This window comes from Cervus elaphus, chromosome 9 (assembly GCF_910594005.1).
Source record: "Cervus elaphus chromosome 9, mCerEla1.1, whole genome shotgun sequence".
Taxonomy (NCBI): domain Eukaryota; kingdom Metazoa; phylum Chordata; class Mammalia; order Artiodactyla; family Cervidae; genus Cervus; species Cervus elaphus.
In genome coordinates, this window is record NC_057823.1 from 44,318,137 (window position 1) to 44,331,736 (window position 13,600).

The following is a 13,600-nucleotide window of genomic DNA, read 5'->3' on the forward strand; positions in this document are numbered from 1 at the left end:
CAATCATCCCACATTCTTAAGTGCAGAGTTAGAGATGTAAAGCTCTGGGAACAAGCATACTGGAAAGAGAAGGGAGGAAGGGACTGACTTTATTGAGGATCAAGCAGAATGATCATAGAGCAGGTGATATTTGAATCAGGAAATGAGGAACATGAAAGATATTTAATCACTGCTCCAGGCCAGGTATTGATTGGCATGTGAATTCTTTAGGTCCCTGGCAGGTATTCTAATTCCAGTGCTATATATGAGAAAATTGATGCATGAGCACATTGTCCAACGTTCCATGTCTGGTAAGTCAAGATTAAACTTAACTTTTTGCTCCAAACTCTATGTTCACACCATGAATTAAAGGTTAGGACAGATGAGAAGGCCATTTTGGACAAAAATGTTGACTTTCCCAGTAGTGGAAGAAGTATTCTGAGAAGAAAAACATGATTCTATGAAGTTGAAGTGTGAGTATGTGAAAGGAATGGAAGAAAGGAGTCAAGATTAAGTCTGGAGTCCAGTTAGATAATTTCTAAAGAGTTTGAATATAAGGTAGGCATTATTATTGTTTTTTTTTTTTAATTGTGTGGAAATGGAAGGAACATATTGACCTACTAGAAAATCTGCTTCTAGCAACTGCATGGATGTTGTATGAGATGGGAAGAGTCTGAGGTACGAAGACCAGTAATGAAGCTATTGAAACAATAAAGGAACAGAGTATGAGACTCTGAACTAAGACAATGCAATTAGGGATGAACAGTGAAATTGGAATGGGATCAGATCAGTGCTTTTCAAGCTTTGTGGGGAATATGGACCATATGGGATCTTGGTTTGATTCAGTAAATCTGAGGCATGGCTTAAGAAAGTTTAGAGTGTTTCGTTTTGATAAGTGTGAATTTCTTGGCATCTTCTCAATATTGTATGATATTTTACTGAAGTGCTGAGTGTTAAATTTCTTTGACATACAAGAACTGATTTGTAAGTAATAGCTCAGGGACTGAGATAATTTGGTCCTTTCTCTGTCAACAGGTCTTTGCATAGTTCATTCAGTTATCATTAAAGAGACTGATATTTTTAAACCATGAAATATTCTTGAGTCATTGATCTCACTTAGCACATCATATTTTATTTTTGTTCAGTTGTTAACGTTCATAAATCTTCGGTTCAGTTCAGTCACTCAGTCATGTCCCCCTCTTTGCGACCCCATGAACCGCAGCACGCCAGGCCTCCCTGTCCATCACCAACTCCCGGAGTCTACCCAAACTCATGTCCATTGAGTCGGTGATGCCATCCAACCGTCTCATCCTCTGTTGTCCCCTTCTCCTCCTGCCTTCAATCTTTCCCAGCATCAGGGTCTTTTCAAATGAGTCAGCTCTTCGCATCAGGTGGCCAAAGTATTGGAATTTCAGCTTCAACATCAGTCCTTCCAATGAACACTCAGGACTGATCTCCTTTAGGATGGACTGGTTGGATCTCCTTGCAGTCCAAGGGACTCTCAAGAGTCTTCTCCAACAACACAGTTCAAAAGCATCAATTCTTTGGCACTCAGCTTTCTTTATAGTCCATCTCTCACATCCATACATGACTACTGAAAAAACCATAGCCTTGACTAGACACAACTTTGTTGACAAAGTAATGTCTCTGCTTTTTAATATGATGTCTAGGTTGGACATAACTTTCCGTCCAAGGAGTAAGTGTCTTTTAATTTCATGGCTGCAATCACCATCTGCAGTGATTTTGGAGCCCAGAAAAATAAAGTCCAACACTGTTTCCACTGTTTCCCGATCTATTTCCCATGAAGTAATGGGACTGGATGCATGATCTTAGTTTTCTGAATGTTGTGCTTTAAGCCAACTTTTTTGCTCTCTTCTTTCACTTTCATCAAGAGGCTCTTTAGTTCTTTTTCACTTTCTGCCATAAGGATGGTGTCATCTGCATATCTGAGGTTATTGATATTTCTCCCGGCAATCTTGATTCCAGCTTGTGCTTCCTCCAGCCCAGCATTTCTCATGATGTACTCTGCATATAAGTTAAATAAGCAGGATGACAATATACAGCCTTGACCTACTCCTTTTCCTATTTGGAACCAGTCTGTTGTTCCATGTCCAGTTCTAACTGTTGCTTCCTGACCTGCATACAGGATTCTCAAGAGGCAGGTCAGGTGGTCTGGTATTCCCATCTCTTTCAGAATTTTCCACAGTTTATTGTGATCCACAGTCAAAGGCTTTGGCATAGTCAATAAAGCAGAAATAGATGTTTTTCTGGAACTCTCTTGCTTTTTCGATAATCCATCAGATGTTGGCAATTTGATCTCTGGTTCCTCTGCCTTTTCTAAAACCTGCTTTAACATCTGGAATTTCCCGGTTCACATATTGCTGAAGCCTGGCTTGGAGAATTTTGAACATTACGTTACTAGCGTGTGAGATAAGTACAATTGTGTGGTAGTTTGAGCATTCTTTGCATTGCCTTTCTTTGGGATTGGACTGAAAACTGATCTTTTCCAGTCCTGTGGCCACTGCTGAGTTTTCCAAATTTGCTGACATGTTGAGTGCAGCACTTTCACAGCATCATCTTTTAGGATTTGAAATAGCTCAACTGGAATTCCATCACCTCCACTAGCTTTGTTCATAGTGTTGCTTCCTAAGGCCCACTTGACTTCACATTCCAGGATGTCTGGCTCTAGGTGAGTGTGAGTGATCTCACCATCATGATTATCTGAGTCATGAAGATCTTTCTTATACTGTTCTTCTGTGTAGTCTTGCCACCTCTTCTTAATATCTTCTGCTTCTGCCAGGTCCATACCATTTCTGTCCTTTATTGTGCCCATCTTTGCATGAAATGTTCCCTTGGTATCTTTTCTTGAAGAGATCTCTAGTCTTTCCCATTCTATTGTTTTCCTCTATTTCTTTGCATTGATCGCTGAGGAAGGCTTTCTTCTCTGGAACTCTGCATTCAAATGAAGTGAGAAATAGATTTAAGGGACTATATCTGATAGACAGAGTGCCTGATCAACTATGGACGGAGGTTCATGACATTGTACAGGAGACAGGAATCAAGATCATCCCCAAGAAAAAGAAATGCAAAAAAGCAAAAAGACTGTCTGAGGAGGCCTTACAAATAGCTGTGAAAAGAAGAGAAGCAAAAAGCAAGGGAGAAAAAGAGAGATATACCCTGTCCATCACCAACTCCCAAAGCTTGCTCAAATTCATGTCCATCAAGTCGGCGATGTCATCCAACCATCTCATCCTCTGTCATCCCCTTCTCCTCCTGCTTTCAGTCTTTCCCAGCATAGGGTCTTTTCCAGTGAGTCAGTTCTTCGCATCAGGTGGCCAAAGTACTGGAGCTTCAGCATCAGTCCTTCCAATGAATATTCAGGACTGATTTCATTTAGGATTGACTGGTTTGATATCCTTGCAGTCTAAGGGACTCTCAAGAGTCTTCTGCAACATCACAGTTCAAAATCATCAATTCTTCGGCACTCAGCTTTCTTTATTGTCCAAATCATAATTCTTAAATGGTTCAAGTATTGATTATGCTGCTTATGATCAACTCAGTAGATCAATGGGTTTTATCCATGTATCCTCAAGATATTTCTGGTTTGCAGTTAGTTCTTGTTTCCTACATTAGGCTTGAGTTACACAGGTATCTTTGAACTCAAGTCATTGCACATTCTTATTTATATTGCATTTCCTTTTCTTTCTAATTGACCTTATGGCTCTCTAAATAATTAAGGTTGAGATGCTTTGGACTATTATACTTTTACATATTTAAATAAGTTAGTTGTATTCAAATGAACTACTTGATTGACTAAAAAATGAAAACATTTCATCCACTGGTTTGTGCTCAGTTGCTTTTAAATTATTATCAAAATCTGTTATCTTGGCTCTCTTTATTCTATTCTTTGTTTGGTTGCAGTGTTACAGTTCAACTTGAGTATACTTAATTAAGGTTTTGGAAATGCAAAGTTTTGTGTATCAAGAATGGTTTATATATAGTCATTTTGTGTGTGAATGGATACATGCATGTTTTTGAAGATGGAGAATACAGGCATGTAACATTTCTGGATTTATGTCAAGGTGTGCTTCTTTAAGGGGTTGAATGAGACCTATATGTTTCTCAGAGGTATAAAGTTCTATCGTTGATCTAATTTTCCAGTTTTCCAAAACTCCAATTTCTGTGGAGTTTTATCATCAGTTTCCTACTGCCACCACACTTGTGGAAGTTCACAGTTTCGAGATAGAAACTGAATACTGTAAAAATGTTTCAAAGCAGGGAAGTACAAGTGAAACCACAAAAAATAGAAAAAAAAAAAAAAACTGAGAAATTCCACTGTGATTCTAAAGCAATTCTAAAGATGATGCCAAAAGTACCTAAAATGGAGACCATTATTAAATATTTGTGGATGAATGGATAATTTGAAATGTAATACTTCTTAACATGCATCTAATTTATTTCAGTTCAGTTCAGTTCAGTCGCTCAGTCGTGTCCGACTCTTTGTGACCCCATGAATCACAGCACGCCAGGCCTCCCTGTCCATCACCAACTCGGAGTTTACTCAAACTCATGTCCATCGAGTCGGTGATGCCATCCAGCCATCTCATCCTCTGTCATCCCCTTCTCTTCCTGCCCCCAATCCCTCCCAGCATCAGGGTCTTTTCCAATGAGTCAACTCTTAGCATGAGGTGGCCACAGTATTGGAGTTTCAGCTTCAGCATCAGTCCTTCCAATGAATACCCAGGACTGATCTCCTTTAGGATGGGCTGGTTGGATCTCCTTGCAGTCCAAGGGACTCTCAAGAGTCTTCTCCAACACCATAGGTAAAAAGCATCAATTTTTCGGCACTCAGCTTTCTGCACAGTGCAACTCTCACATCCATACATGACCACTGGAAAAACCATAGCCTTGACTAGACAGACCTTTGTTGGCAAAGTAATGTCTCTGCTTTTTAATATGCTGTCTAGGTTGGTCATAACCTTCCTTCCAAGGAGTAAGCGTCTTTTAATTTCGTGGCTGCAATCACCATCTGCATAGATTTTGGAGGCCAGAAAAATAAAGTCCAACACTGTTTCCACTGTTTGCTGATCTATTTCCCATGAAGTGATGGGACCAGATGCCATGATCTTAGTTTTCTGAATGTTGTGCTTTAAGCCAACTTTTTTGCTCTCTTCTTTCACTTTCATCAAGAGGCTCTTTAGTTCTTTTTCACTTTCTGCCATAAGGATGGTGTCATCTGCTTATCTGAGGTTATTGATATTTCTCCCGGCAATCTTGATTCCAGCTTGTGCTTCATCCAGCCCAGCATTTCTCATGATGTACTCTACATATAAGTTAAATAAGCAGGATGACAATATACAGCCTTGACCTACTCCTTTTCCTATTTGGAACCAGTCTGTTGTTCCATGTCCAGTTCTAACTATTGCTTCCTGACCTGCATATAGGTTTCTCAAGAGGCAGGTCAGGTGGTCTGGTATTCCCATCTCTTTCAGAATTTTCCACAGTTTATTGTGATCCACACAATCGAAGGTTTAGACTGTATTAAAGTTAGTGATTACAGTGGGCATATCTTCTTCCTTTAGTTTGACTCTGTATCATCAAGTTAGAACCTTCCTTAGGGCCCCCAACACTTCTTTGTTTCTAAGACTATAAATCAGAGGATTTAGCAACGGAGTGAGAATAGGGTCAAGCACAAAGAGGACTTGGTCCAGTCTGGGATTATGGTAGGAACTAGGCTTCATGTAGACCACCATGGCAGGGCCATAATAGAGGCACACTACAGTTAAGTGGGAAAAGCAAGTGGCTAGAGCTTTGTCCCTTCCCTCTGGAGATTTCATGTGGAGGACAGCAAGGAATATGAGAGCATAAGAGGACATGATGAGGGACAAGGGGATGAGGAGCACCACAATGCTTGTCACTACCAAAGCCTTCTCATAGGCGGAGACATCATCACAGGCCAATTTTAGCATGGACATGATCTCACAGAGGAAATGGGAAATCTCTCTGGAACCACAGATGGGGAAATGCATGGCATAGGCCGTGTGTGCAAGTGATATAAGGGCGCCCCCAGCCCAGGAGATGGCAGCCATCTGCAGACAGACTTTCTGGCTCATGATGAGGGTGTATCTCAGAGGGTTGCAGATGGCAACATATCGGTCATAGGACATGAGGGTGATGAGGGTGCACTCAGCAATTCCTACAGTCAGGACGAAGAAGATCTGAGTCCCACAGGCCACTCGTGATATGTTTCTCTTCCCTGAGAAGAAGTCAGTTGCCATCTTGGGTACGATGCTAGAGATTAATGTCATGTCCATGAGAGCCAGTTGGCTGAGCAGGAAGTACATGGGTGTGTGGAGGTGAGAATCCACCCAGATTAGGAGGATTAGAATGGAGTTTGAAGTGAGAGCCATGGTGTAGATCAGGAGAATGGCACAGAGAAGGAAGTTGACATGATTCATATCAGGGAAGAGGCCCAGGAGGATTAAATCTGTATTTGAAGACTCATTTCTTTTGTCCATGTCTCTGCCTTGTTAGAATTAATCAACCCTAGGGGAAAGAGTTGTAGAACTCATGATTTACTGGATTCTGTCCTCCAAGATCTTCCCTTTTTAATCCTTATATAAAGCATCAACAGGCTAGGATGCTTATGCAGATAACAGCAATTTGACCAGTTTTTTGGTTAGGTAGGCTCTCTCAAGTCCCCACCTATTTCCTTTACTCATGGAACAAATTGCCACCACCTGGAATAATTAATGTTTAACCCACATCTAGTACATAGTAACTCAAATTCCAATACTACCATCTCCCCTCCTTCCCACCTCATTACTCAGAGATGTATTTGCCCTCTCCTGTTTATGCTGTCTCAGTCCCTGAGACATTTTATGACATTTGTTCCACCCTCACTCAATCACTTGTTTTTCCATCTTACTCTGTACCAGACACTATGCTAAGTCTTAGAATGTAAAGATGAATAAAGTATAATCTCTGATGCCAAAGACCTTTAGCCTTATTGAAGAAGAAGACCAATGAAAGGTACATATGAAAAATAGATGAGGCACTCGGCAGCAGCCACAGCGCAGACCAGACTTCACTCGCTCGCAGCTCGCTCCGCGCCCTCTGCAACAATGTCTGACAAGCCCGATATGGCGGAGATTGAGAAGTTCGATAAGTCGAAATTGAAGAAAACGGAAACGCAAGAGAAAAACCCACTGCCTTCGAAAGAAACGATTGAACAGGAGAAGCAAGCAGGCGAGTCGTAATGAAGCGTGCGCCGCCAGTATGCACTGTACATTCCACAAGCATTGCCTTCTTATTTTACTTCTTTTAGCTGTTTAACTTTGTAAGATGCAAAGAGGTTGGATCGAGTTTAAATGACTGTGCTACCCCTTTTCACATCAAAGAATGGAGAACTACTGACAACGTAGGCCGCGCCTGCCTCTCCCATCTGCCTATGTGGCTGGCAGGGAAGGAAAAGAACTTGCATGTTGGTGAAGGAGGAAGCTGGGTGGGACGACAGTGAAATCTAGAGTAAAAAGCTGGTCCAAGGTGTTCTGCGGGCTGTAAAATGCAGTTTAATCAGAGTGCCATTTTTTTTTGTTGTTGTTCAAATTTTAATTATTGGAATGCACAATTTTTTTAATATGCAAATAAAAAGTTTTAAAACCTGAAAAAAAAAAAAAAAAATAGATGAAAGATGTTATAACGGAAGAGTATAGATGATACACTGTACAATGGAGATGCAAATTGCTTCATTTTCAAATGCTAGAGGAATTGTATGATGGCTAAGGGTAACCTCACACAGTCTTTGACCTGAAATATCAAATTTAAGACTTAGCATTCTGCAAAGGTAGACATTTAGAAAGGAAGGCATTTGAAACCGTTTCAAATATTATCTAGCCCAGAAAAGTGGGCTTCAAAGTCATATCACTACTTAACATTGAAGAGAAATGACTAAAAATCATGTCCCAGCATTTTTCAGTTATAGACCTCTTTCAAATCCTCATTAAGGATGTTAATTACATATAGTCTTGTATTGTTCTGTACTACATTTAATAGTATAATGCTAGCTCATGTAACAGATAATCTGCCAAATCTCAGTGGCTTATTAAGATAATAGAAGTGTATTTCTCATCAGATGAAGCCCAAAATAGACATTGTTGATAGGTAGATGGCTCTCCTCTGAGTGACATTTCACAGACCGAGGCTCATGCTCACCTGCTCCTGCTTTTATTCCTTACCACCTTCAATGTTGATTTCTAAGGTTGTTCTGCTCCTCTGTATCAAATAGGTAGCAGGCAATATGTGAAAAGGTTAATGGATCAAGCCTGAAACTACTGCCCTGCCTGAGCCTCCCCTAATGTTTGGATCTAGTCACATTCCAGGGGAGGCTGGGAAGTGTTTCTAGCTTAGTGAATAGACAGAACAGGAATAGGTTTGGTAAACAGCTGCCAGTCCCTGTCACTTCTAAGTTACTTTGTGTTTGTACAAGGCCTATAAGCCGGTTCAAAGCAGGAATACTGTATTACATTCCTTTACCACTTTACTTGACCTGTTCTATCAGTGCTTATTGAATCTAGTCACTCAGGAGAGAAGTTCCTCATTCCCCTATCCATGATCCCAGTTCTTGGCTCTTTCTTTTTTTGGAGCCTGTATTAGTAATTGCTAATTACTATTGCTGCATAATAATTATCCCAAGATAAAACAACAAAAATTTATTACCTTACAGTTCTTCCAATAAGAATCTGAGTAAAGTTTGGCTGATGTCTTGCCTAAAGATCTCTGACAAGACTATAATCAAAGTACTAGCTGGTGCTATAATCACATCTGAATTTTCCACTGGGGGAAGATCTGCTTCCAAGCCCACTCAGGTGTCATTGGCAGGGTTCAGTGCAGCCCTCCTGGGCTTTTGGACCAATGGCCTCAAATCCTTGCTGGCTATTGGCTGGGAGCCTCTCTCAGTTCCTTGCCTTTCCATGGGACAGCTCACATCATCGTAGTTTCCTTCAAGAAAGAGGGGAGGGAGAAGGAAGATAGTGAGAGCAGGATGGAAATCACAGTCTTTTTGTAACCTAATATCAGAAGTAATGAGTAAAAAGGCCCAGCCCTTTGTTAAAGACAGAATACATAAGGGTATGAATATTGGCAGGCAAGGATCATTGGGGTTGAGGTTCAGTTCAGTTCAGCACCCAGTTGTGTCCAACTCTTTGCAACCCCATGCATTGCAGCATGCCAGGCAGGATTGAGGTTACCTATATCAAAGATTCTTCAAGTTGATTGTATATTTGCAGAAGCTTTGACCTTTAAAGTTAAAATTTGTCTTAGAAAAATCTACTTCACTTTTATCCCCAGAGATCTTTAGGCAAGACATCAGCCAAACTTTACTCAGATTCTTATTGGAAGAATTAAAAACTATTTTTAATTGTTAGGTAAATGAATCATTTTGGTTGGACTGCAAAGTGGTCCAAAGTGACAAGCAGAATCAGATTAGAAAAATCAGTCATTTTATGGTTGAATCTGCTACTTGATATAAACCTAAGTTATTAGGCATTATAGCCTGCTCTGCAACTTCTCTTTTTCCGGGTCTTAACCCTTATATTGTCACATGTGTAGATTCAGACCTTTGATTTAGTGATGGATTTACAGTTCAGAAAGGGTTAAATGATTAGTTCCAAATCGACCAGCTAGTTAACCAGGAAGGAAGTGAAAAGTAAGTGTTAGTCTCTCAGTGTTAGTCTCACAGTCGTGACCTTTGTGACCTCATGGACTGCAGCCCACCAGGCTCCTCAGTCCATGGAATTCTCTAGGCAAGAATACTGGAGTGGATAGCCATTCCCTTTAGGGTATCTTCATGTCCCAGTGATCAAACCCAGATCTCCTGCCTTGCAGGAAGATTTTTTTTACCGTCTGAGCCACTAGGGAAGCCCAACAAGGAAAGAAATTTACCCAACTCTACTATTACTTTGCTTTTCTTTACTATCAGGACTTGACTATAAATTATTTCATAAGCTAGTCACACAACATTATAAAGCAATTTTTCTCCAATTAAAAAATTTAAAAAATAAAATGGACAACCAACAAGGACCTATTGTATAGCACATGGAACTCTGCTCAATGTTATGTGGCAGACTGGATGGGAGGGAAATTTGGAGGAAAATAGCTACATGTATATGTATGGCTGAGTCCCTTTGCTGTCCATTTGAAACTATTACAATATTGTTAATCAGCATACTTCAATATAAAATAAAAAGATTTTTAATAAAGTTATCTACATTAGTTGTTTTACTTCTAGAACCCTTAAAGAACAACCAATAATGCTCTAGATCAGCATAAAATTCACTCTCATAGATAAGAATTGTGAAAAAGTGTTTAGAAAGCTCTGAAAAAACTAATTTTAACTTCCAAATTATTAGTTTGTTATAGTTTGTGTGTGAATTTTTACCACCTAGAACATACCCTAATATTAATGTATTTCAATTTTATACATTAAATGGAACACTGAGTTCCACAGGGAATAAATTTATAAATTTCATTTATGCATAAAACCTTTTTTTAAAATTTATTTATTTTTTTATTGAAGGATAATTGCTTTATAGAATTTTGTTGTTTTCTGTCAAACCTCAACATAAATCAGCCATAGGTATACATATACCCCTTCCCTTTTGACCCTCCCTCCCATCTCCCTCTCCATCCGACCCTTCTAGGTTGATACAGAGCCCCTGTTTGAGTTTCCTGAGCCCACCCATTTAAAAGATATTCATATTTAACCCTTAAATCTGCAAATAGATGTGACAATATATTTTGGGTTATTTTCTATATCTTGTCAGGTTAACTGTTTTGATAACTGTTCTATTTTTAATTGTTAGGTAAATGAATCATTTTGGTTGGACTGCAAAGTGGTCCAAAGTGACAAGCAGAACCAGATTAGAAAAATCAGTCATTTTATGGTTGAATCTGCTACTTGATATAAACCTAAGTTATTAGGCATTATAGCCTGCTCTGCAACTTCTCTTTTTCCGGGTCTTAACCCTTATATTGTCACATGTGTAGATTCAGACCTTTGATTTCCACAGTTGGCAGCCCTGAGCAAAGTAGTAAACAAGTTAATTACTCTGGGTAGAATGTCCTTACCCTTAGCATCTCCAGTGAGTTCACATGCCAGTGAATCCTTTGGTTGATGATATTACATGGGACATTCATCTCGAGATCCGTCCCATTTCCAATGTTGCCTTGTTGGTGAATTACTTTCTTTTTATCCTGGAAGGACTTATGCCCTCTTGTTCTGACACCCTTTCTCTAATTAAATATCTTTAGCAAAGGATCTGCTAAATGCATGCCCCATGATCTAACAGGCTATCCTCTATGAGAATGCACTGAGTTCCACAGGAAATAAATTCAAGAATCAAAGACACGGACCTTTAAAGGAGTCATTCTGGCCTTAGGAACCAATTAGCAGAAATGCAGAGTGTGGGGACATTCCTAGCACCCTTTCATGCATGCATGCAATGGAATCAGCATCTCTTCTCTTCATCTACTTATTCTCCATTATCCACACACCTATTGACTTCAAGCCCACCTGCCACTTAAAGTCACACACTTAATCTCCAAAAAGCATCTCCATCTCCCTTTCTCTCATTTAAAATTTTACTCTTCCACTCACTATTCCTCTCTACTTTCTTTTCTTAGTTAACTGTCAACCTTGTTAATTTTCTTTTCTATGCTTCCCTACAGGACCACTCCTAAGGATCACACACTGTTTCTTCCATTTCACCTTCCCTTTAAGAGCAAAATCAAATTCTAATTACTCTGATGGTTGCTGAAGGAGAGGAAATATAGTTTAGAAGAAAATATGTCCATGGTATAGAGAGAGGGGCTTTGTTGTTTATTGGTTATTGACTAACTAATCTTGATGGATGGAACATTCTTTCCTTTATAGAACATTACATGCTTAGAGGAACCTACAATTCACAGCTATTTCTGAGAAGATTTTCTTAAGTATTCCAAATTTTATCACTTCTGTGAAATTTCTTTAATATCACTTTCAAGTCAATCACTAGGTAAAAGAAGACAGCTATTTTCTGGTTTAAAGGCAGTGTTTTAACAGGCAACTCACAAAATACATTTGTTGAATCTATGTGGAACTTTGAATTTGTGAAATGGTTTATCAAAAGATTAGACTCTGAATCATTCGAGATGAAACTTCTTATGACATATGATAAATACAAGCAAGGTAAATGTTATGTCATAAAGTAGACCATTTTCCTTTTCTTCCTCACCATAATTTTCTAGTTGAATCCATAATTGCGCAGTTTGACAATGTATTTATTTCTTTGCTTTTGACCATTTTCCTGGGCTAATCCAGCCAAACAGACAGAACTATTTTTTGTTGTCATCCATACAGGAAAATCCAGAAATTGTTACAAAGATAGGTTTCTTATGCTCAGGAAGTTCCCCCGATTTTTCATTTCAGCCAGTTATGGGAGCTGGGAACAGGAGTTCTCTGTTTCTCTGTAACATGAGGAACCATTCTCTGCCCTTTCTATGTCGTCCTTTCCCAAAGGACCCAGTACAAGCAGATTCCTTGGATCTCTGTAGACACTTCTGTTGCCCTGGTGCCTGCTCTGGTCTCTGATCAGAATGAGCTGTGCATGGGAGTGGTGGGAGGAGTGTGTTACTGAGATTTGCATGTTTCTGCTTTGAAGTTGAAACAGCAAGTTGTATCTGGAGTTTAGATTTGACATAAATAATTTTGTTTACCTTGCCTCATACAGTTCTCAAGAGGACAATGTGAGGTTGAGACAATGTGTTATCATCATAAATAAGGGAACTTGACTTCCTTGTCAAATAATTGACTGTTTATGCATATGTTTAATTTCGGGCTCTTTATTTTGCTTTATGGTGTATATATCTATTTTAATATTAACATCATACCACTTTTATTGCTATAGCTATGAAGCATAACTTTGAAATCAGGGAGGTGAGCCATTTCTCAGAAACATTGGTTGTTCAGTGCCTTTTTGAAGATTATTTTTTTCTATTTCTGTAAAAATTCTATTGAATTTTTTTTTCCTTTTCCAGGGGCCAAGTTGTTCTTTGTTTGTGCTTTATTGGAATATAGTTGCTTTATAATATTGTGTTAGTTTCCACTGTACAGCATTGTGAATTGGCCATATGCATGCGTATATCCCTCCCTCTTGAGCCTCCTCCCATCCTCCCATTTCACCCTCTAGGTCATCACAGCTCACCAAGCTGAGCTCCCGGGGCTATTATCTATTTTACACATGGTAGTGTATGCATGTCAGTGCTGCTTTCTCAATTCTTCTCAGATCTTCCTCAAGCCTCCCTCTCTCCTTCTCCCTCCATATCCACAAGTCTGCTCTCTCATCTGTGCCTCTATTCCTGCCCTGCAAGTGGATTCATGAGTACCATTTTCTAGATTCCATATATAAACATTAATATATGATACTTATTTTTCTCTTTCTGACTTACTTCATGCTGTATGACAGACTCTAGGTTCATTCATATCACTTTAACTGACAATTTCATTCCTTTTCATGGCTGAGTAATATTCCATTGTATATATATTGTATATAACACATCTTCTTTATCCATTCATCTATTGCTA

The 13,600-nt window shown here is 39.3% G+C and overlaps 3 protein-coding genes across 3 annotated transcripts in view; 2 read left to right on the plus strand and 1 right to left on the minus strand.

The window, feature by feature from the left end:
- The window catches only part of PGBD2 (piggyBac transposable element derived 2), a 149,897-nt gene that overhangs the window by 24,589 nt on the left and 111,708 nt on the right, over window positions 1-13,600 (plus strand). The gene's annotated exons all lie outside the window — the stretch shown is intronic.
- Window positions 5,577-6,497, minus strand: LOC122700022 (olfactory receptor 2M5-like). Its single transcript, XM_043912545.1, has one exon. The coding sequence runs from the start codon at window positions 6,495-6,497 to the stop codon at window positions 5,577-5,579; it is 921 nt and encodes a 306-aa protein (XP_043768480.1).
- Window positions 7,014-7,604, plus strand: LOC122700026 (thymosin beta-4-like). Its single transcript, XM_043912549.1, has one exon. The coding sequence runs from the start codon at window positions 7,029-7,031 to the stop codon at window positions 7,236-7,238; it is 210 nt and encodes a 69-aa protein (XP_043768484.1). The 5' UTR covers window positions 7,014-7,028; the 3' UTR covers window positions 7,239-7,604.